At 62.7% G+C, this 24,072-nt stretch overlaps 1 protein-coding gene across 5 annotated transcripts in view; it reads right to left on the reverse strand.

Annotated features, from left to right (window-relative positions):
• Nucleotides 1–24,072, reverse strand: part of KIF26A (kinesin family member 26A) — a 42,788-nt gene that overhangs the window by 16,185 nt on the left and 2,531 nt on the right. For 4 of the 5 annotated variants that reach the window (XM_033191103.1, XM_033191102.1, XM_033191106.1 and 1 more), the window contains exons 2-4: nucleotides 23,758–24,003; nucleotides 10,637–11,083; nucleotides 5,299–5,486 (exon numbers count right to left, since the gene is read on the reverse strand). In XM_033191103.1, coding sequence (XP_033046994.1) covers nucleotides 5,299–5,486; nucleotides 10,637–11,083; nucleotides 23,758–24,003 — 881 coding nt within the window. The remainder of the gene's footprint in view (nucleotides 1–5,298; nucleotides 5,487–10,636; nucleotides 11,084–23,757; nucleotides 24,004–24,072) is intronic. The other variant, XM_033191107.1, reaches the window with a different exon arrangement.

Genomic DNA, 24,072 nt, shown 5'->3' on the forward strand with positions numbered 1-24,072 from the left:
ACTGGGCAGGGGCCCGGGCGAGGCCAGAGGCAGGCAGGCAGGGCTGCATCTGCACGTGTAGGGGCGTGGGTGGGAGAAGGCTTGGATTTCACCATTGTCTGCTCTGGGGTTCTTCCTGCCCACCCACCACCCCAGCCTCAGCCTCCTGTTCCAGATCCCCCACCCCACAACCCTGGGTCACACCTCAGCTTCCCGCCAGCCGCCTGCAAGGGAAGAAGCTGCGGTCCTGCTCTGGAAAACATCTACATCTAGCAGGCAGGACAGGGACAGGGCTGCCCCACCCCGCTGCCTGTCACTGCCCCAAGGCTGGGACCCCAGGTTTCTCAGGACATGGAGGGGGGAAGGGTAGGGCCCTGCAGGTGCAGGTGGGAAGCCCCCCAGCCTGCCTGGACAGGCAGGACTGACGACGGTCCCCACGGTGGTCCCCATAAGGCACAGGGAGACTCCCTGGACCCCTTTCCTCCTCTGGAAATGGATGTAGGGGGACATCCAGCACAGGCCCTCGCTGGAGGGTGTTGGCTCAAGTGGACGGGGAGAGGTCACGCCCACCCAGAGCCGGCTCCTCAAACCTCCCCTGCAGCCCCTCCCTAGGCTGGGGGGGGGTCAGGGTACCAGCTCTGACCCTAGGCTGTGGGCAGTAGGGCATCGGCACCCACACCCCCAAGCCTCCAGGGGACACGGAGCACCGGAGACTGCAGCAGCACTTGGAGAGGCCAGAGGGATACTGAGGCTGGAGCCTTAGGTCTGCAGAGGCCAAAACCAGGCTGGCGCTCTGCTCCATCGGCCACGCGCAAGGCCACAAGGGCCCTGCCCTTCCAGTGACCCTCCCAGGAGCCAGCGTCTGCAGCACAGACCTCAGGTGTGCCTGGGCCACAGCACGCACACCCAGGGCCCAGGCCGCCCAGACAGAGGCTGGGACCTGGCGTCTTCTGCGGTTCCACCGGCCTTGTTAGTCTGGAAGGCTGTCTGGCCCACATCTCCACCCCACAATCTGACCTAACTTGAGGCGCCCCCTCCTCCTGGGGCCCATCGCCAACAGGCTGCACCCCAGCCCTGGGCCCTCCCAGTGCCTGCTTTTACGGGGTTACCTCCCTGGTATGACTCAAAGGCCTGTCACTGCGTTAACAAGGCCCCAGAACGGGCATTCTGCTTTGATGAAATTCAGGCCCCCATGGAAACACCCGTCCGACACAGCAGCCCCGCCTGGCTACCAGGCTTGGGTTCAACAGCCCTTGAGGGCCGCCAGCCTTGCGGAGGCACGAACTTACTTTCTGAGCAGTGGGGGTTGTGTCCCCCAGGCTACGGCAGACACCCTCCACACCCAACACTGCCAGGGAGCAGCAGCCCTCAGTGCGCGAGTCTGAGGGGTTTGACTCTGAAGGGAAGACTCAGAAAAGCAGGAACTTCACCTGCATAAACAGCCCCCATCCTCACAAGCCACCTCCTCCAGGAAGCCTGCCCTGATGCCCTGAGACGGGCGTCCCCAGCCCCTGCGCCTCCTGCTTCTATAGAAACTATCCCCTGCCGTGAGACACCAGTTTACACAGCTGTGTCCCTCCCAGCAGGGGGACTGAAGGCAGATGCTCACAGAAGACCCTCAGAATATGTGTGATTGAGGATGAACCAGAGATCGGGCTCCTGAGCGGCCCCCAGGGCCACTGGGTGTCCTGCTGCAATCCCACAGCCTTGCCTGAGCTCATTGGCCCTGGCCATCGATTCATATCAACAGAAAGGGAAATATTTTCCTTTTAACAGAGAAAAATCACCTCTTCCAAACAAGAGGGTAATTTCACAGGCAGTTGGCCTTGATGGCAAGGCCCTTAATTACCCCAAGGAGACACACGAGCCTGTTCTGTCGCGTGCAGGAATCAGTTATGGCCAACCCAGAGCTTCCGCACTGGGCCGTGTGGGGCTGGTGGACTAAGCCCCACCCTCCCTACTCCACCTCACCCCAGGGACACCTGCCACTTGCCAGACTTGCCTCACCAAGGAACCAGGGCAGGCGTCGGGCGACCCCAGCTGGGTCCTGCAGACCTACGAAGGGGACCCTGGACCCCAGCTGGAGGCAGCTGGGGCCTGAGGCCAGGAACTGAGGCATCAGCCTCTCCAACTCCCAGCCCTGCTGTGGCCCGCACTTCCTGTGTCCTGGATTTTCACCCACAGGCCAGAAGACGGGGGGGGGGGGAGGGGACACCTCTCCAGACAGTGCCTTCCGTGCGGGTCTCCAGCTAAGCCTCTGGGCAGTGCACCGCCCCCTCCAGGCACTGTACTTCTGCTGGGTGCCAGCCTGACCATCCATGGGTCTGGGCATCCAGGCAGACACCGGGGGGCTCTGCTGAGGCCACAACGGGGTGGGGAGTGGGGGGTTTGGGTACCTGCGTGTGCCATGAGGTGCCCCCCACCGAAGGGAAGCAAACTCGAAGACATTTGATTTGGGGTCTTGGAGGGGACCCCCGTACCAGCATGGCAGCGAGCAGGTGAGAGTGTGATGGCAGAAGTACCTCAGAGGAGGCACTGCAGAGGCACCCAGTGCCAGCACGAACCAGTGAGGCCGCAGACAGCATCATCAGAGTTGCCAGAGCCTTCGGAACACTCCTAACCCCGGGGGCCACCCGGTCTAGCACCCCACCTTCCTGAACACTTACTGGGCCAGCATGCCAAGCTCTATCACAGCTGCGCGGCCTGTCCCTGCATCTCCCCCAGGCCCCACCCACAGGGTGAGGGCACGGGGCTCAGCCCCTGCTCTATCTATGCCCCTGTTAGCATTAACGAAACCCAGGCCCCCAAGCACCCATGGGATCACTGCACATCCCAGCTTCCCCGTGTGGAGATGAGGAGTCCAGAGGCCATTGGAAGGATCAGAGGGAAGCCTGAGGCTGGTGCCCTAGCCGGGGTTGGGGGCGCTTGTGGGTAGCAGCAGAGTCGAGACTCCCTAGGCCCACAAGATTCAAAAACCCAAACTCCTGACCTCTACCCCATTCTGTCTCCACTTGGCAATGCTGTCTGCCAGACTCCTACTTAACCCTCAAAGCCCGCTCCCTGAGAGACCACTCTGCCCTGGCTGCTGCACGGTCCCATGCTGCCATCTAAGGCTGCCTCCACAGAGGTGTCCCTCGGTCCCTCCAGACTGCAAACTTCCCAAGGGCAGAGCAGGGGCTGGGTCAGTGCCACCCCCTCCCGGGTCCTCTGCAAGGGTGGAGGTGGGAACACAGAAGGTATCCTCAGCATGTGCCCAAGAACCCCGGGGCGGGGGCTGAAGCTCCACTGTCTCCTAGCGGACTCATCCCCACTCAGAGCCACAACCCACATCCACAAAACCCAGGAGCAGACACCCCCTCTGATCTCACCCTGAGGGTGCAGGGTACTGCAGTCCCACAGAGGAGGTCACCCACCACTGACCCCAGCCCATGTCAGGCACCCACCGATGGGGCCCACCCGCCAGGACGTCTGCCACCACAACCTGACCCACAGCCTGCCACCTGCAGTGGCCTGGCAGGAGCCGCTGAGACCCAGGGTGCCTAACAGGCTGGAAGTAATGGCGGCCGGCAGCGCCCCCTGCCTCGGGAGACCCGCCTCTGGGTCCCCAGCCTGATGCGCTGGTTTCTATGGTAACTTCCCAAGGTCAGCAGACAGCGAGGCTGGGGAGCGGCACCGGCCTCAGTTCCCAAACAAAAGGCAGCCAGGGCCGCTCTGCTGGGCTCCAGGACACCAACGAGCCAGGCTGGGGGCTGACACCCTACCCCTACTTCCCAGGGTCAGGAACTCTCCTTGGGCACCAGGGGGCTTAGCGTCAGGGACGGGAGGGGGGAGCTCTGAGCACTGCAGGTATTCTTTCTTTTCTGGAAGTCTCCACGTTTCAAATCCTCCTGCCAAACAGGACCCAAAGGAGCACGGCCACAGGTCCGTGCCCAGTTCAGCCGCACAGGCCCTTTAATTCAGGACTAGGCGGGTTGTGACAGGGTGGGCTGGCACACACACAGGGGACCCTAGAGCAAGCTGGGCAGGACCCCCATCTGCTCCCACCAGGGTCCCCACCAGCCGTGCTCTCGGCGCCTAATTGGGGTGGCGCTGAGGCCACACTGGTCATGTGTGCGGCCTGGCTGGGCTCCAACGCGGTGGTGTGCTCATCAGCCCTCAGCCCGGCACACGGCGTGCGACAATGCCCTAATCATATGCCCCGTCACTCTGCAATCAGACCGCACAGTCCCCAGGGCCGGCGCTGATAAGACGCCCTAGTCTCTGGCCGTCGGGTGTGATGCATGTTCAAGCTTATCAGCACCCGTGCGGGGCTGCTAATGGGACAGTGACCCGCGGCTGGGCCTGCCATTACCAGGCATTACAGCAATTACATCCTGTGATCCGCATCCTGACACCACCAGGATAAGAGAGGGCTCTGCCACGGGTCCCCAGGACCAAAGGCCCTGCCGGGAAGGGCCCAGTGGAAGCTCCCACGCCATGCCCCTCCATGCCGACTCCCCCTCCCCCCTCTGCTCTCCTGTTCCCTCTGCCTGGCCCACCACATCCACAACAGCAGTCGGTTGAGGACCTGGTGCCTGCAGGGCCTCAGGCTTGGCATTCCGGCAGTGGTGGGGGTCAGCAGAGGGGAGCGCAGAGAAACCAGGCACCCTGAGCTCACGGCCTGGGAAAGGAACCAAGTGATATCAGACATGGTCCCCCAATGTGGGACGCCCCTGGTGGAGCTGGACCTGACAGCCACAAGCCCGACTGGCACTGTAGGCACCCGCTCAAGCCCCTGCTGCCCCTCCCCTCGTGCTGCCCTGAAGACCGGCCTTGTTATCTCTGTGGCCGCAGCCTGCACCTGCCCCGGGCAGCCCCCAGTGTCCACAGCTGAGCTGCCCCACTCTGGGCCAGCCACATTCTCTGGGCTTCACTGACATTTTCTTGCTGCAGTCACAGAGACTCTATGAGGAAGAGCCCAGCTGATGGGAGGAAACCCAGGCACAGAGAGATCAGGTGATTTGCCCAAGATTGCACAGCTCAGAAGAGGCAGGGACCAGGCTCCAACTCAGGCAGGGTCCTGGCCACAAAGCCCCTCCTTGGCAGGGCTCCCCCGAGGGTGAGATGCCCCCCAACATATCTCTTGACACCCACAGGACAAGCGCTGTCCTGGCACGGGGCCCAAGAGGCCGGCAGGCTGCGAGCAGCTCAGCAGGTGCGTTCTGTGCAGCTCCCCATCCACTCATCTTGACAGCAAGCATGCCCGACGTCCCCCAGGGGCTCAGAGCCAGGGCCATGGGGCCCCGCCCATGAGGCTACCCAGGAAACCCCAGGACGTACCTTATGAAGAAAGAGGCTGCAGCTGAGGGGCCTGTGGAGCCCCCCACCGAGCCCGGGGTCGGGGTGACCAGAGCGGATGTGCAGGCCCCACCACGGCCCCAGGCCTTCGACAAACCATCAGGGCCCGCCACGGGGGGGCCTTCTCGGACCGTGTCTGCCACCGCCACGGCCGCCACCGCTGCCTCGGCCTGGAGGGAAGGAGAGAGTGCGTGTGAGGAACCCAAGGGCAGAGACACCACCGCCCCTGGCACCTGGAGTGGCAGAGACAGGCCTGGGCACCCCAGAGCCCAGCACATTCTTGGGGGCTCTGCACCCCCAGAGCCCAGCCTGTGAAGCCGGGAAGGCCCCAGAAATCAGAGCTGGGAGACAGGGCCAGTGGGGAAGGCCTGCCTGGGCCCTGAGGTCACATCCCCGGCTCGGGGTGTGTAGGTGCTCTGCCCCAGCAGGACTCCTTGGAGGCAGAGAGGGAGGCAGATGGTGGCCCAGGAGCCAGACTTTCCGCCTCTCCCCCATCAAGCTCCAGAATCGCAGTGACCACACTGGTCAAGACCAATGGACACAGACCCCCCACCCTCTCACCCCTGAGCCACCCGGGAGCACCCAGCGGCATAATTAGAGAAGAAACCACAGTAACTATTTGGCAGGAGCACTAATTGCCCCACGTATGGTGATGTATGGCGCTCCCTCATCTGAAATACTACCCTGGCATTTCCAACTCATTAGCTCAAATAAATCCCAGAAAGGGAGGCCGCCTCGTAATGAAGCACAAACGTAATTAAACGCCCGGGACGGCCCAGCAAACGTGAGCTCCACCTCCACACGTTCAGTTCCCAGACACGTGGGACCCTCAGGCCAAACCCGGCCCTGGGCGGTGTGGGGGATGCAACACTAGGCAGGGCAGGGAAGGCAGCCTGCTTCAGCCTGGCCACCCCTCGCCCCGGCCCTCTGCCCCAAGGGCCCACTGCCCCAAGCTCTCCAAGGACCCCCTTGGGCACCGCGGCCTGGTCCGGTCACGGTCACCCGGGTGCCAACCGTCATTCGGCCCCAAGTGTCCAATGAATAACCACTGCCCGAGGTGTCCTTTATGTCCAGGCTGGCAGAGGACTAGGGTCCCCATGCTGAGGGGACGTGGGCTGGTCTGGAGGGCCCAGCATCCTCAGGGTGCCCCAAGTGGCACAGGTCAGAGGCCAGGCATGGCCCATCAGCAGAACAAGCCATCCCAAGACCTGGGAGGGACACTCCAGACAGAGGCCCTGCCGTCCCAGACAGTCCCCTTCCTCACCACCATGGAGGGCTCACCCTGCCCAACCCATGCCTGGCACCAGCTTCCAGGCCCCTCCCAGGACCTGGAACAGAACCAAGTCTGCGAAAGAAAGTTCACAGAGAGCCCCAAGACTTAGGCTGGATGGAAGCCGGGTGCCCTCCCAGGCCCTAGGCACCAGCCACTCCTCCAGGGCTTCCAGAAGGACTGCCCAGTAGCAGAAAAGGGCGAACCTGGGACCTGGAACAGCTCACTAGACACTGTGCCAGCACACCACACCCCACCACCAGCCGGCGGGCCAGGAACTCCTATACATCCCTCTGAACCCAGCCTGGCCAGCCCTCTCCTTCTCCAAGCCACCCCCTCACCTCAAATGTGAATTCTATTTCATCACTTAATGTATGTGCTCCTTATCAAAGGCCGAAACTCCTTTGCTGAGCAGACAGGAAAGAGTTATCTTTAAAGTTACAATGTTAACAACAGGTCCTGAGCCCCCCAAGCAGAGCTGGGTCTGGTTGAGCACACCTGGGCATGGCAGTCAGCACCCAGGGCCAGTTCTCCTGGGGGCCGGGGCCGGGGTCGTACCACCCACAGCTGGCACGGCACCCACAGGTGGCTTGTCGCGATGGCACCACCGTAGGGCCACATTTGGCATCCTGGGCCAGGCCCAATCACAGTGTCCAGTGAGGCACCAGGATACCCTGCTTCCCCCACTGGACAGGGGCATTGAGGCTGGAGGGGCCACAACGGGGACAGAGCTGCTACACCACAGCCCACCGGCCCCTCCGCCCTCTTCCCACAGGGCCCGAGCCCTCCCCCATCTCAAGCCAGCCTCTCCACCTCCGGCCAGAAGGTTCCGGCCCCGCCCAGCAACGGTGCAGGCCTGCAGCCAGCTGGGCCTCCCCACACTGACCTGTCTCAGGAGTCCGGCACGCGCCTCGGCTCCACCGTCCCACGCGCTGCCGGGACACCGCCCCATCCGCCGGGACGGCCACTGCCAATTCCTGCCGGAAGCAGAGCCCGGGCATGCCAAAAGAAGCCGTCTGGCAAAGCGAGAGCCGGGGGCGGGGGAGGACGGCGAGAGGGAAGACCACAACACAGGGGCAGAAGAGAGGGGTGGCGGGCGGCCAAACAGAACATGTGATGGAGGCGCCACAGCAGCAGCGGAAGGAAAGGCAAGAGAGAGGGGAGCGTGAGGCCAAGGGGCGCACAGCCAAGGGCCCCAAGCATAGCCGCACAGGACCCACCCCAGTGAGAGCTTCCTAACCACAGCAGGCACCAGGCAGCCACCAGAGAGCACCTGCGACCTCGGGGAACACCAGGGTTCCATGGAACACAGTTTAGGAAACGCCAAGCTAACCCTTTTCTTAGGAGCCCTCCAAGCCCAAACGCATCTGTAAGGTTCTGGCCCGCGAAAGACACCAGCCCCCCAGATAAATGCTTCACTGGGTGCTATTTTGTGCTGAAAAGTCGGGGGAGAAAGGGAGGAGGAGGGGCCGAGGAGCGGCCAGGGAGGCTCAGAGCGGAACTCTCAGTTGCCAGTGTCACCCCTGCACAGGTGTGGATGTGTGCCACCCTGTAGAGCCCCATGGGGCGGATCCACCCACCCATGCGAAGCTCCAGCCTCGTCACTCAAAGGGTCTTAGGGCCTGGACAGCCCTGAGTTGAAAGATCTGCCCCTGCCTGGCCTGTCTCACTGTGAGGACCATGGGACACCCTCCAGAGCCCCTGCAGTCCAGCACAGGGGTGGCAGGAGCCCCCAAGCTGGTGCCACCCAACCTCCAAGTACGGAGGCACCCCAGCTCCTCTGGGCCACCGCCAACACTTCCAGCACCCCGCACTGCCCACCGGGCCACCCCTCTGTGGAGGTCCACTGTGCCGCTTGCAACCCACTGTGGGCTCTGAAGGTCACAGCCTCGGTCTCGCAGCTTGGTTCACAGTGTGAAACGCGCCACGGTTCGCAGCGTGTCCCAGACCCTGACAGCCTCTGGTGGTGCAGACAGGGCACTGGGGTGGCCCCCATGACCACCGTCCAGAGCTCTCAGGGCAGGAGGGGTGGGGGGACAGGCACGGGGACAGGCGCAGGGCGAGGTTCCATGGGCAGCTTCTGCCCTCTGCAATGGCAGCACTGCCCCGGCCCAACAGCCAGGAAAGAACCGCTGGACAGCCTTGCCAGGCGGCTCCATAGCCCAGGAGTCTCTGGATGCTCAAGATGTGGGATGTTCCAGGCCCCACCTGTGGCTGCAGGGGGTCCTGAGAGCCCTGGGCCACCCACCACCCTTCCAAGGATCAGCCTCTTCTGGCCAGACCCAGCCACGTTCAGCATCCCCTGCCAAGCCTCGGCCGAGGCCAAATTGCCATGGCTGGGCCCTGCCCCTCCCCTCCACATCGTGTAACAGAGAGGGCTACAGCACCCCCGTCCCACCCGCTCGCCCCAGATCAATGTTCGCCTTGGAACAATCTCACTCCGCCCAGGGGTGGCTGACGGTCTGTGGTGGAGATCTGCAGCGCGTCTCTCCACAAGTATTTAACTCTAGAGTCTAACAGGCAACATTAACATTCCAGGGCCACGCTAATGATCGATGCCCTGGTTCAGGGGAAATTACCTCATCTGAATCCTAAAGTTCTATTTATGGTTCTAATAATCTCCCTATTGATCGCCCAGACTGTTGTCTAATTATAAATCCATTCCCACCCACCCTGGCCACGATCAATGTGCACATAACACAGAGAGGGTGCCTAAATGCCTGCCGTTCACAGTGCGCCATCCCCCAGCAGGGCTGCCCAGCAAGGGGTCTGCAATCTTCTCCACCCCCACCCGCTGGGACCCTCAGCAACAGATAGGGTGCAGTGAGGCCGAGTGGCCCAGGGAGACAAGAGCAGGAGACGGAGGCACCTGTGCCCACCATCCTGGGTTTTGGGCCCAGCCCGATTCTTCCACACAGGCCCAGCTCAATGCCACCTCCTCCAGGATGCTGCCCAGCTCACCTGCTGCAGCCCCCAGCACCGTCCCCACCTACCCCTCCCAGGATGCCCAGCTCTGGGGCCAGGAGGCACCTCATGGCAAGGGTAGGGCTCCCTCTTCTTGGCCTCACCAGGGAGTTCATAGGTGAAAGGGTGTGGGTGCCGAGGCCACAGGGGAATCATCACACCAGCTGGGACCCAGGGGGTGTCCAGAAGTTCCTCCCATGGGCCTCTGTGCACCTCGACCCCTAGGGCAGCCCAGCAGCCAGTGCCAAGGCACCTAGAGCCAAGGCCAGCCCCCAGCTGGGGCAGGATCTTGATGTCCAGACAGGCCACCTCACCAGTCACAGGGAGGCTGAAAGCCCAGAAGGCAAGGGCAGGGTCTGGCTGGCCTCAGGATCAGCGGTCAATGTTGCCCCAGAGACTATGGGGTCTCTGCACCTCTGTCTGCCCTTGGAAATGCCACCAGGCCTGGAGACCAAGGGAGAAGGGCAAGCTTGTGCTGGTCGCTCTGCGGTGACTGGACAGTGTGCCCGGCAGAAACAGGGCTCTTCACAGCCACCCGCCCATCCCACCGCCCCCGGGGTGCCACAGGGGTGGGCAATGCAGGGGGGCCCACACGTCCCTCCGCCCCCGGGGTGCCACACGGGCAGGCGATGCAGGGAGGCTTCTCCATGCAGCCACACACACCGACGTCCATGGATGCCTCGCACCCCCAGGCCTCCGCACGGCCCTCGCTCTGCCGCAAGGGTCCTCCTACTCCATCTGCCTAGTGAGCCCTGATCTACGTATGGTGCACTGTGCATCGTCAAGCCCTGTGTTGGGCGCTGGTGAGCCCTCAGCCCCAGTCTCAAAAGACAGCCAGGGAGGGGCACGTGCTCCCAAAGAAGGTATTCGCTGAGTCGGGCAGGAACCTGAGAGTAGCTGCTGTGCATCATGGAGGGTGCATCTGATGTGGGGCCCCAGGAGTGTCTGGGGAAGCCCCATGCACGCAGTCCCCTCCCTTCAGGGAAGCCTTACTGCAGGGCACTCAGCATGGACAGAAACCCCCGAAGGAAGCCCAGTTCTGATGGAAGAGGCCAGCAGCCCCCATCCGCTGAGAAAAACACTCACCAGGCATGCCGGCGGGAGGAAGCTGTTGACCCGCGAGACGCTCCACATGCCCTCCAGGCACTGCTGAGCCTGGATGGTGACCGTGCTCAGCGCCCCTCCAAGACCCGCAGGTGCCACAGACACCTGGACACTGGGCCCGGGGGGCCAGGCCAGCCCCTTGGTCCTGTCTGGCCCGGCTCGGCCTGGCTGCCTCCCTGCAGGACCTGCTGGTCCTGGCGTGTCCCTCGAGCTGGTCGTGGTGCTGGGGGGTGCGAGGCTGGGGCCTCCATGGGGGGCGTCGAGGTCCTCGTGGCTGGCAGGGGCCTGCAGCAGGTGCATGGCCTCCCGTGTGAGCTGCTGCAGGTGTGTGGCGCAGACGTCACAGCGGCGCTCAGCCTCTGGGCGACAGGCTGGCAGGGCCCCAGGTGCTGGGAGCTTGTCGAGAAGCAGGGCAGAGAGGCAAGGATCCTGAGGACAGCAAGGGACAAAGGTGGGGTCAGCGCCTGGGGAGGGAGGGCCGGCACCCAGAGCCCAGCAGCACTCTCACCCTCCATGAAGCCTCGAGCCCCCGCCTGGCCACCACACCATCCGTAACAGATTAATAAGTCCAAAGAGTTTCATCCACACGAGCCCAGCAGGAAAATAATTATCAGGCTTCATCGTGAGGCTCGCAATGTCCTTGTTAACTGCCCACCTTCCCCAGCCGTCATTAACCGCCCCGGCCTGCAGCTAACAAGGAAGGTTTGTGGCTCCTGGACAACCAGACCACTGTCAGCTAAGGCCGCCTGGCCGGGGACACGCAGGAGACTGGCGAGCAGCAGGGCCCCTTAAAAGCAACGTCTCTTCCAGAGCCACAAGGGCCTCCCTCACCCACACTCACTCAAGGCGGAGCGGGGGGGCAGGAGACCCTCCCCCTTCCTCTCCAGGTCTCCAGCCCCAGTGCGGCAGGTGGAAAATCAAACCAGTGCTGCTGTAATGGTGTCAACAGAAGCCAAGGCCGCCCACGGAGACACTCCTAGAGGGCACACGAGCTCACCGCAGGGGCGCAAGGGCCGCAGGATCGGGTACAGCCCAGGGCCCTGCCCCCCACCACACTCCAGCTGCCCCCAGGGTCTGCGCTGTGCACTGGGCTGCACCCTGTTTGGTGACTGTCCCCTTCCCTGAACTGGGGGACACAGGTTTCTCCGGCCATGAGACTGGGTTTTAGAAACGGCTAAAAACAAGAGTCAGGAGAACCCAGAGGATGCTCCTCACCCAGCCTCAAATTCAGGGAGGGCTTCCTGGAGGCAGTGACGTCTTCCAGAAGGAGGAGGAGGAGCAAGAAGGAGACAAGCCACAGAGCAAAGCTCACCGGGAGAGAACTGACCAGGAGGCTCACTCCTCCCTGGGGCCCACCCGTGTCCCTCGCCACCCCACCAGGCTCTGGCCTTGCCGCTGGGACCGCTCTGCAACAGTCAGGGCCGGAGCCAGGACCAGTGTCTGTCCTGTTCTCTGTGGAGGGGTCCAGGCCCTCTGCATCTACACCCCCTCCCCAAGGGGTGTCCCAGCTATAGGGCACCCAGCCTGGGCAGCCCCCCGGACAGCACCAGCCCAGCCCTGCTATGGCCGTGACCACCCAGGGCTTTCCGAACACCACCCAACATGGGTCCTCCACCAGCCCCCAACTTCCCCACCACCTGCAACCTGGGCCTCCCCACCCCATCTGGCCCCAGGCAGTCCCTGGCTCCATGGCTGGCCACACTGCCCCAAGGGATTCCAGGCAAGACCAGACTCCAATGCAGCCACCCTGTTGGCCACAGAAGGCACTGTGGCTTTCTCAAATGTGCCCATTTCTCAGATGAGGAAGCTGAGGCCCATCACACCGGGGAAAGGGTGTCTCATTCACCCCACCCACATTCCTTAAGCCTGTCCTTGGCTGGCTGGGCCCTTGTCCACAGACGCCCTGGAGGCTCATCGTGGTGACAGCTGTGGTCCAGGGTGGCCAGTGTCAGCCAAGCATGTGCGGCAATCATGTTCCCCCAGGACCACCTCACACTCCCCACAGTCCTAGGCAGACCAGGTCGCATGAAAGGGCGACCCCCACCAGGCCCAGATGCCTGATTTATGGGCCACTCCAGAGGCCTGGATTTCCTCCAGCCAGGGGCCTGCAGAGCCTCTGAAGTGCCTGGCATGTCTGGTCCCGATTAGCCAATGCCCCTCCCTCCTGCTGCTTCGGGGATTCGCTGAGGTCAGCCACAAGGAGCCCTGCAGAGGAGGAGGAGGAGGAGGGGGAGGAGGAGGAGGAGGGGGAGGAGGAGGGGGAGGAGGAGGAGGAGGGGGAGGAGGAGGAGGAGGGGGAGGAGGAGGAGGAGGGGGGGAGGAGGAGGAGGGGGAGGAGGAGGAGGAGGGAGGAGGAGGAGGAGGGAAGGGCCCTACCAGAGCAGACTCTGCAGGAGCCCCGCTTAGCTCTGCTGATGCAGCCAGCGGGCACACAGGTCTACATGTGGAACCCAGAACTGGCCCCTGGCCTCAGTCCCAGCCACAAGCTGAGGGCAGACAGGGCCTGTTTTCCAGTCGGGCTCAGATTATGCTGATTTTCCACTCAGTAGGAGGCTGCCCTGGTGGCCCAAGTGAAGGGGAAGGAAGTCCCCGCCTGCCGGAGCCATTAACCCAACCTGACAAGCAGCCTGGCCCTCAGCCCGGCCCCCAGCCCCCCATTCTGGAGCTTCTCGACAGGCCAGGCGGCCTCTGCCCATCCAGCGACCTCAGGCCTTGGGAAGCCCACCCTGCCCTTCCCTCCGGGGCTGCACGGCAGGAGGCAGGAAGGAGAGCGGAGGGCAGGGGAGGGAGGGAGCCCCGACCGCCCTGAGAATGCACCGCCCACCACGGGCTGGCCAGGCAGAGGGGCGGCAGGGAAAAGGGGACAGGAAGCCAGAGCGGTCCCCGCCCAGTGCCCCCCGCCCAAGCCCCCACCCAGCTTCGCCATCAGGAATTCAGACAGCAGCTGCCAGGGAGGCCCCAGACCTATCCAGGCCTCAGAGCTCTGGGCATCCAAGTCCCAGGTGTTTGGGGGCCTGTGCTGGAGGGGGGCCCATCAAGCTGAAGACCCCACTGGGGAGAAGCCGAGGCTGCCGGTCACCTGCTCAGCAACAGTGACGGCCCAGGCATCTGGGCCAGGGTACCTTCCCCCAGCAGCCCAGGTGCCAGGCAGCATCCTGGAGGCCGGGCCCCACAGCGAAAGCCAACAAGGGGGCCACGCACCCCTCCCCAGGACGGGCCACCAGGTCCTCCTCTCAGGGACTCTCACCACCCAACCCTGACCCAGCGGGCTCCATGGGGGGCACTGAGAGGCCCATCCAAGGCCCCAGGAATTCAAGCCCCTGAACAGGCACAGGGCAGGGGCCATCTCTCCAACCCTAGTCACTCACGCAAGACCAGCCTAGCGCAAGACAGCAAGATGCTGAATGGGACCGGGCGCCATCACCCCTACTACTGAGCCATCACACCAGCCAGGCTGCACCAGGCTGGCACAGTACAGGGGCCAGGGCACAGGCTGCTCGGGCAGAAACAGAACCACAGGGCTGCTTGCCGGGGCCACTCAGAGCCACACAGCCCAGCCCAGGGGACCTGAGACCTCCCATTTGCGAGACCAGCCTGGGGCCCAGCACACTGTCCGGCTACGACAGGAGGAGAAGTCAGCGTCCCACCCAGCACACTGGGCCAGCACTCAGGGCTCCAGGGAGGGGCTCAGGGAGGCCGCTGCTGACACGGGTGGCTCCCAGAGATGGGCATCTTGGGCCCCAGAAGGCGAAGGCGAGGGTCTCCCACACCACTGACTGCTCCGCGCACGGCAGACTCCAGACGCAGCCCTCAGAGAGACAAAGGCGGCCCAGCCCTGTAGCCCTGCCCCTCCCCCTCCCCGACCGCACAGCCCCCGCCGCCAACAACAACAAATCCTGCTCTGTGGCCACTTCCTGCACCTTCCAACCTCTGCGCAGGCCGGGCAGTGGGGCCAGGCCTCCTCTCCCAGCCATCTTGGCAGCTCACCAGGTCCTCTGGCCCAGCCCCCAACGGGTCACTGCCCCAATTTCAGGAATCTGAAGTCCTAAAAGCCCCAGACAGCAGGACTGCCTGTCACCCAGGCCTCCACAGCCTTGGTGCCTTGAGGCACAGCCTTGGTGCCTTGAGGAAGACAGTAATTACTCCACTGCAAAATATGACTTTTAATTTTCTCTTTATGGTCTAATTAAACAGATACTTTACTTGCATTTGGAAAATGTTTTTCTTCATTTGATTCAATTTAGCATCAAGCACAGCCTACCTATCAAGCGCCTGGGTTTTAGGGAGCCTCCCCCCTACTTGCAAATCATGACTTTGTTCTTTATTTTGTTTCTGGGGTCTCTGAGTTGCTTTAAGTAATCTTTCCATTTTCTCCTACATGTGAGGCCTGGGGGACCTCACCGGGGACTCCCCGTTCCCCGTCACTGAAGGAGAGAGGTCTCCCAGCTCCAGCCAGCCACTGCCCACGGGAAAGAACAGCTGATCAAACTTCCCTGCCAGGCAAGGCCACCATGGGACAGCGGGGCGGGGTCCCTGCCAGGCAAGGCCACCATGGGACAGCGGGGCGGCGGGGGACGGTCCTGCTCCCAGTTCAGAGACCATGCCATCAGACCCCAGGACCTCAGCCACACGAGGCCCTCTCTGAGTCCCCATCACCCGTCTCCACAAAGGGAGCTCTGGCACTCGCTGGGAAGGCAACTAGGCCCCAAAGCCCCTCCCCGATCCACGCAGTGAGGTGTGCACGTGTGGGCAGCCCACGTAAGGACTCCACGGGTCGTGACCTCCAGATCTTGCCTCCCTTTCCTTCCCAAACAAAGTGTGCTGGGCTGCAACCTCGAGCAGCCACTGTTTCCGGAGCTGACAACAGGTGCAGGAAGGGACCCCCGGCCAGGCGGCAGGAAGGGACCCCCGGCCAGGTGGCGGGAAGGGACCCCCGGCCAGGCGGCAGCCCTTCTGTCCAGGACATGTCCACATCTGGTGCAGGCCATCAGGGCGGGGGGCAAGGAGCCGGCTCGGTGTTCTGATCTGGAAACTAGCTGGCCACACCTGGCTGCCCCAGTGCCCCTCCTGCCCAGCTGGGCACCTCTCTAAAGGCCCAGACCCTCCCTGGTCTGCCAGCCAGGACTTCAGGGACCATTCCCATCCTATGGGTCTGCAGTTCTGAAGGCCTCCTACCCCCTTCCTCTTCTGCTGGGAGGGGAGGGAGCAGGGACACAGCCCAGTCCACCCAGCACTGGCCGGCACGCCATCCCCAAGGGCCTGTACCAGGCGTCAGCCCAGCTGGGCAACTCGGGGCACAGACAAGCTCATTGAGACCCTCGTCCCCTCAATGGCCTCCCCTGTCTTCCACCGCATGCCATGTTGGGATCTGGAGCTATGGGTGGTTAAAGGCCAGATAGGCAAGGATGGCCCCAGCAAGGTGGGGTGGCAGAGGGTCAGGCTCATCAGGAACCCCAGTGCTCAGAGGTATGCTCAGCACACTGCAGGGGCTTGGGGGTCACCTGCACACTCAATCCAACTCTGTACAGGCTGTAGTTACCAGGCAAGGCAAGGGGCCCCGTGGACTCAGTTTCAAATCAAGCCCCTGCCTCCCAGTGGCCCCAGGCATCCCTGAGCAGAAACTCGGAAGCCTCTGCATGTGAGGGGCCACAGGACTGTCCACACCACCAACTCCTCCTACAAGGCTGCCAAGAGTGCCCAGGATCCCAGGGCTGGAGCGCAGCTCCACTCCAAACACAGCCCCCAGAGCGCCCACCTCCTGTCACCTGGCCTGCCCTGTGACGGTCTTCACGTGAGCTCCAGCCAGGCCCATCTCGGGGCTTTTCACAGGCCCACCCGTTGGAGACCCCCGCCCCGTCTCCTGGGTTTAACTCTGAGATCAAACACTGCCGCCCCAGGAGCCATCCAGACGCCAGGACCGCACCTTCCCAGGGCCTTCCCATGGCCACAGCACTTTGCTTATGGAAACACAGTGGCAAAGGAGGAGCCAGGGAGGGCCTGGCTCTGTAGCTGCGAGTGAGTCACCCACACCCCATGCCCCCACTTCTTCCCCAGCCGGCAAAGAGGGTCTGTGGTGGTTGCCGCCCCTGCATCCCAGCTGCCCGGCTCCTCAGGCCTGAGCCCTCCGTGCCCTTCCCACCATACTGTAGGCACAGGGATGAGTTCAGACCTCCTGGCCTCCGCCCTCAGCCCCTCTCCTCACAGGCCTCTGGGGCATCTACAGAGGGCAGGGACCCCATGCCCCACAAGGTACAGCCCCTCCCACAACACCAAACGCAGCCAGGAAGTTGGGCAGGACCAGGACAAGCCTTCTCCCAATCAACCAGCAGGCAGGCTGGGCCCCTGGCACCATCCCAACACCCAGACACACCCCTGCCAGGCACCCCTGGCCTCCCTGCACAGCCTTAGGGGCCACCCACCCCCAAAAACAACTACCTTGTTCACTGGTTGCCATGAGTCTGTGACCCCTTTATAGACTGAGGCTCAGAGAGACTGAGACACCTCCCTCAGACCACAGCGCCAGGGCCACAGAGCTGTGGTTCCAACTCAGACCTGGGTGACCACAAGGCCCAGAGATGCACCCCTGCCACTGCCTTGTTGGCCCGTCTTGGGGAGCCTCTGGGCTGATGGGGGGTCCCCAGCCCCACCCTCAGGAGAAAAAGATAGAAAGCCAGGCGTGGAAAATAAAGCTTGGAGCTAGGTCACCTGACACTTCTTCCTGGTGAAGGCAAATGTTGGGGGTGGGGGAGAGGGAGCCCCAGGGATGAGAGAAGGAGGGGCCTTTCAGCCTTGCTCGGGGAGCCCCCACAGGCTAGGTCAGGCGGCTGGAGGACGAGGGCTTTGTGGAGGTCATGTTGGCGGCAGGGGTGAGGGTCCTGGAGGCCACTGGGAGGCAGAGCTGGGCTGCAGCCATGAACTGCAGCTAGGAGCTGGGGAGGGAAGATGGGGACAGGACATTTAGGAAGAGCTCCCTGAGGGCACTGGGCAAGGGCCAGCACGTGGCACGCTCCACCAGAAACAGAGGCCAAAGCTCAGGCAGCACCCATCACATGGGGTCAGAGGCCAGCGCAGGAGGGAAGCCAGTACATCCATCCCAGGCCCCATGCAGCACGCTGAGCTGAGCGGCCTAGCACTGGGCCAGGCGGGACTAGACATTGCCATCGGCCCCAGGCACCGGGCTGGGCCACCCACCCCTCCCCAGCCCTACAGTTGAGGCCTAGGATGCTGCTGGGGTCGGGGACAGGTGGCCTGAAGAGTCTCCATGGAGCACAGCGCAGCCCTGCGGAGGGCCTCGGGCCACGGGTCCCGCCTAGAAGACTCCATCCTGGAGAGGCAGCTGTGGCCACAGCATGCCCCTGAGCAAAACCAAGACACTGTGACACTTGAAGTAAAAGTGACCCTGAGCGCCAGAGGAAGCAACAGTGATGACGCAGCCCAAGGACTCTGTTCACAGGTGGGAAACTGAGGCCCTGCAGGGCAAGGACACACTGTGGTGGGGGTGGCAGCCTCCAGAGCCTGCCCTGAGCAAGTCTCATCAAGCACAGTGTTCACCCCAGCAGGAAGGGAGCAGCGGGGGTGCAGAGCTCAGAGGCTGACAAGGGCTGCCCATTCCTGGGCCAGGATTTCCAGAGGCCAGACCACCCAGCCTGGCTGCCACCAGGAACCAGGGAAAGCCCAGCTGACAGCTACTCCCCCAACAGCCCAGACTCCGCTTCCATGGACCAGATGAGCAGGCTGAGGCAGACACGCCAAAGGCACAGTCAGTCCACTTTTACTCTATTTACTTACTCATAGCCCACACTGTCTTGCATAAAGATTGTGTGATGGCTTGCAGGAACTACAAAAATAAATTAAAAACAAAACCATGCAACTACAGTCAGTCGTCATTGGAACAAAAAGAATGATCCGTTCCCATTAAAGACAGAAGAAAAGTCCCATGTGGTCCAGAGCTGAGTAGCAGATTTGCCGTGAGTTTCCTAGCAGGCAAAGGAAGAGAAGAACTAGACTTTCTTTGTTACTTAAGGCAAAAACCAGCTCTTCTGATTTCCAAATAAGAGATCCTTCCGGGGTACTTAAGGGAGCTTTGGGAAGGCCCCAGACCCATTCCCTTAGCCCACTCCAAACCCTCACAAGCCCCTCCAGCAGGACTCTGAGCAGCTGAAGGTTTGGGGGTGGCCTGCAGTCCCCCTCCTTCTCTGTCCTCCACCTGGAAGCAGAGAGGCAGTGAGACCAGCGGCCACAATCCCATCCCCACCCAGCCCACGTGTGACCACGGCCAGACTGCCCCAGAGCACGCCCTGCCTCGACATAAAGCCTGTAGCCCGGAAGCCGCTAGGGTTCCATCTCCACTTCTGGCTGGTGTTCAGAGGACAATGGTTCACATCCCTCAAGCTCAAGTCCTCCCCCAAACGCCCACCCTCAATCCCCGGGACCCCAGAGCAGCCAAAAAGACAAGACAAGCACAGGGACGTGCCCTCAACCCATCACATGCTGAAGCACAGGGAACCCCGGAGGCAGCACCGCCCGTGCAGGGAAGAGAAAGCCCAGGTCCCACAGAGGCTGCACAGCAAGGCTGGGCCTGACCAGGCTTCCTCCTGGCCCTTCCCCGGGCTCTGTCCCCGAGGGTAACTGTGAGCTCCGCGCTCCACAGCCTCCCGAGCAGAGCCCTTCCCTGGTAGAGTGAGCCAGTGCCCTGCCTGCCAGCCAGGGAGCCGTGCCCCTCTCACACCTCCCGAGGCTGCCACTGAAGCCTGCGACACCTGGGCTTAGCTGGGAGTGCTGCTGATGCCAGGCACCCCACCCTGCGGATCCCTGACGCGGGTGCCACTGCCAGGTACAAAGCTGGCCCCAGCAGCAGTGGAAGCTGGGCCAGGCTCCAAGCAGCAAGGGAAGGCGGCAGCCCCAAGTCTGGGGGCCCAGAGGCTCTGACCGCAAGTGGCAAGCTTCCATCGTGGGACCAGTCAGGTCCAGCTCCCACCCTCCCAGGACCATCGCCTATTTGGGGGCAATAGACCTGGGACCCCCAAATCACAGGCCTGGAGGCTGTGAAGACAGAGATGCCCCCATCCATCCCAGGCGCTAAGAGGGCTTCCTCGGACAAGTGACGGAGGAGGAACGAAGCACTGGCAGGAGTCTCCTCCAGTCAAACCAGAGAGGCAAGAGGAGAAGCAAACAGGCCCACAAGCAGCCTCCAAGGAGAAACAGGACTCGCCAAGCCATGCAGAGCGGGAGGAGGGTTCCCGGCTTCAGACCCGGGACAGCTGATTCCCTGCACACAGGGGCCACTCCGGAGCTTCGCTGGGAGGAGAACCCAGAGCCACAGCCTCGATGGGCAGCTGCATGGCACCAGCGGGCGGCACCAGTAGTGGTTCTGTAGCTCTCGGGGGCATAAGGACGAGGCCCCTGCCTGGATAAGCAAGAGATGCACAGGAGCTAAATGAGAATTGATCATTTTCCCCATCAGGGGCGATAATCAATTCAGCACTGGTATTAATGCTTCAAATGTCACAGGGTCTCAGGAGGAGCCAACACCTCAAATGACGTGTCTATCAGCAGCTGGAATGGATCCCCAAGCAGGGACCCTCTCCTTGAAGTAGGGAACCATCCTTTGTGGGGCAGGGGGATCGTCATCCTCCACTGGAACTGTCATTTTGAGGGGCAGAGAGACGGAATCCAGCCCCAGCAGTCCCTGGGGTGACCACCAGCAAGTGGGGTGTGGGAGGAAAAGGCTAGTCACTCAGTCATTCAACAAACACCTCCAGGTGACCCGGACCCCATGCCTGACCTGGCAGAGCTCCTTCTTGTGGGGGAAAAACCAGGACTGGGGTCAGGGAGAGGGAAGAGGTCTGCCAGAACCAGTTCACGGTGGTGGGTGAGCATGGGGAAGGCAAGGGGCCTCACGGAGAAAGAGGGAGGCCCCAGCTTTGCCTGCTGCATGGGAGGCACTGGGATGCAACCTCCCACAGGGACATCTCAGAGTTGGGGGCACCTGAGAAGGGGCCTCGGAGGCCAGAGCAGGGACACTGAAGGGCCTCCAGCCCAGGGAGGCCAGGGGGTCTGGGGAGGAGGACAGCATCTGTGGCACAGCAGACAGAGCAGCCTATTAGAGAAAGGACCCTGGAGGCCAGGGGAGGCCAGGCCACAGGAGGCCGCTCCAGGCCATGGGGGTCCTGAAGTAGTCAGCCCAGAGACAAGGCCTGAGGACCCTGGTAAGAGCAGAGGGCACAGTGTGGGGGCGCAGTGAGGAGCAGGAGCCACGGCCAGAGACCCAGCATGGGGCTTCGCCTCCACACCCAGGGCCAAGTAGATCAGGAAAGACAATCCCCTGGGGCTCCCACCTGGGCAGGAAGAGAATGTCCCCCTCCCCTACAGCCCCAGACAGGGCACCAGGCTCAGAAAGGTGGGGAGCGCACAGTCTTATCCATGCCATGGGGATGAGGTCCCCAGATGGGAGACCATGGTCACCCTCACTGCCCAGACAAGGGAACTGAGACAGGCTCAGGCAGACGAGAGCACGCAGCAGTAAGGGAGAGGCAGACCCAGAACCCGGGCTCTGATAGACCCAGGCACAATGACTTGGAGTCCCTAACTCAGCAAATCGCAGCAGCAGCCGCCAATGTGAGAGTGCCTCCTTTCAGGGCAATGCTCCACATACCTGTGCAATGGGCACAAAGACGGTCCCATGTCACAGAGAAGGAAAGAGGCCAAGAACTCTCGGGAACCTGCTCAAGGGAACTGTCTCCTGGCAGGAGGGTGGGCAAGGGCCCAGCAGGGGATGAGCATGGGCAGGACCATGGGGGCATCGCGGGCTGGCTAAAAAGCAACACATTCAAGGAGATGCTGGCAGGCTGGCCCTCGACACTCTAAGCGCCCCTCCACAATGGAGACAGGCAGGGAACCCAGAGGCGAGGGCCCCAGCAAGTTTCCCCACTTCTCTCGGCCTCTGAAGATCCAAGCATGAGACAGACAGATGATTGTGAAGTTCTCTGTAAACTGTAAAGGGCTATCCTCAAAGAAGCTCATCTCTCCCCTAAAAAATACGAAATGGCCCCTGGGGAAATCCTAGAACACCAACCCTAAATACTCTTTGCCACGTTGGCCTTAGACAGCAGAGGCCAGGGCCCCTTGGACAGTGCACCGGACTCCGGGGAGCACACTGGGGTCCCCCTGGCCACCCCAGAGATTTCCCTCCCAACCCAAACACAGAAGCAGCCATGTCCACACATCTGGGCCCAGAAGGCCAGGCCAGGGCTGCAGGTTGCAATTCTGCTGGGACTCTGGGGACCTAGGCCCGCACAGGGGACAGCACAATGACACCCGTAAGGCCCCAGGATGGCAGGTGCAGCCCCTCATGCCCTGTGGAGAGACAGTAGAGGATGAGGCCTTCTCTCCCAGGGGCACAGCACCCTGCAGGCGGGACAGCACTTCAGAACAGACCCCAGGTGCCAGAGGAGGCCACAAAGCAGAAGAAGCGGGCCCAGAGCAGAACAAAGCCCTGGCTGAGCCCAGCCCGGGACCCCGGTGCGCTAAGTGCCAGCGCCAGCCAGGGACGGGGGAGCCCCCAGCTGGCACGGAAGAGGAGTTTCCAGTGTCAAAGGCCAAGTTCAGGGGAGGCTGGAGATGGGCGGTCTGGGACTCCCCTGATGACCTGCCTGCCAGAAGAGAACAAGACACTCCCCTAGATGAGGAACCTCGAATCCACCAGGGACTAGTATGACCTGCAGCCCTCTCCACTAGGACCCCCTGGCCTGCCCACGACCAGGAGCCCCTTCCCCTCCACGACGCCATGCCAGGACCATGGTCCCAGGGCCAGGCAGCATCAGCTGTTCAAGTCCACTCCAAGAATGGGGAGACCAGCTCAGTCCTAATGCCCCTCCTGTCTCTGGCCTGTTTCCCTAATGAGGCAGCAAGATGGGCCTTTAGCTCTGGCTAGCCCTCTCCAGGGGGCCCTCAAAGGTCTCCCGCTGCCTTTTAAACTAGATACAGGCCATTGGGGCACAGAGTATGGCCAAGGCTGCAGCCTGTCCAGAGCAGAGGACAGGGTGGGTCCCGTCCTACCCCAGGACAGGCCCACAGGTGCCTGGCCTGAGCCAGAGAGAGAGGCTGTAGCACTCCTATCCCTCACCAAGACTCCTGAGGGCCGGGAGAGGGTGCCTAGGACAGAAACCAGACCAATACCCTGCCCTACGCTGCCCAGCCCCAGACAGGGCAGTCAGGGTCTCAGCTCACTCCAACCCCCACAGCCCTCCTTAGAGAACTATATTTAGATTCAATGGGGATTATGTGGACTTCCCAGGAACTCTTTCATAAAGGCTGAAAGCCCGGCAGCGGGCTTCCTCTGGAGACCCCCACCTGCCCCTAGCCTTTGCAAACTTCCAGCATGCATTGTTCCTGGAACAATGGTCCCTGCTCCCTCCAAAGCCGGCAGGCCCACTGGCTGGAAATCCAGGAGAACCCCTCCCCTGCAAGCACCTGCCCCTGGGGCTGGAGCCTGGGGAACCCAGAGGGCCTAGACTCAATTCCCTATGGGCAGCCACTGCCTCAGTCTGTCCCAGGAGGTGTGGGACAACAGTTCTTATCCTTGAGGCTGGGAGAGAAGTAGGCAGGGACCTCCCAGCTGCTATGGCCCACCCTTTCACCTGCCAGGCCCCCCGGCCCCAGGTATGCAATTTCCAGACACCTGGCTGGGGGCCCAGGTGCCCCAAGGGCCACAATGCACCAAATAACCTCTCCCTGCTGGCAGGGCAGGAGCTGTCCCGCCCTGGGTGGAGTCCCTGCCATCCGCTCTCTCCCCTCCTCCTCCCACACAAACCTGCGTTCCAGCTGTGGGACATCTGGGCTGTGGGAGGAACGCCAGCCCAGGCCCCTCCCATCCGAGGCAGCAGGGCCCCTGGGGGGGGGGGGGGGCGGGCGAGCTGCCCTAGCTCACACCTGGTGTTACAGACCGGGAAATTGAGGCCCGCAGAGGGGAGTCCTGGCTGATAACTCTCCGTGAAAACAGCAGCAGGGAAGGCGTGGAACCCTGTTTCCCTCCAAGTCCCAAGTTCCACCCAAGTTCGGCGTGGCCCTGCCCGGAGGGGTCGGCCTAAGGAAGGGTCACTTACCCGGAGGGTCGTCCCGGGCCCGCTGACCAGCTTCCACGCCTGTCGCTTGAGCTCCACAAGCTTCGTGTGGCAGTGGCGGCACCAGCCGCCTCCGCTGGCCGAGTGGCCCTGCTCTGCGCCGGCCCCAGCGCCCTCGGGCGCAGGGCGGCTGCCGCATGGGTCCTGGTCGGGCCCGGCGGGTAGCCTCTTTCGGGGGGACACCTCCAGCAGCGGCGGCGGCTCGCGGGCCGGGCCGCCCTCGGCCACCTGCAGGGTGTGGGGGCGGAAGCGGACAGTGAGCCTGGACCCCAGCGCGCCCTGCCCCAGAGTGACGCT

This window comes from Trachypithecus francoisi, unplaced genomic scaffold, assembly GCF_009764315.1.
Source record: "Trachypithecus francoisi isolate TF-2019V2 unplaced genomic scaffold, Tfra_2.0 Lachesis_group3, whole genome shotgun sequence".
NCBI lineage: Eukaryota > Metazoa > Chordata > Mammalia > Primates > Cercopithecidae > Trachypithecus > Trachypithecus francoisi.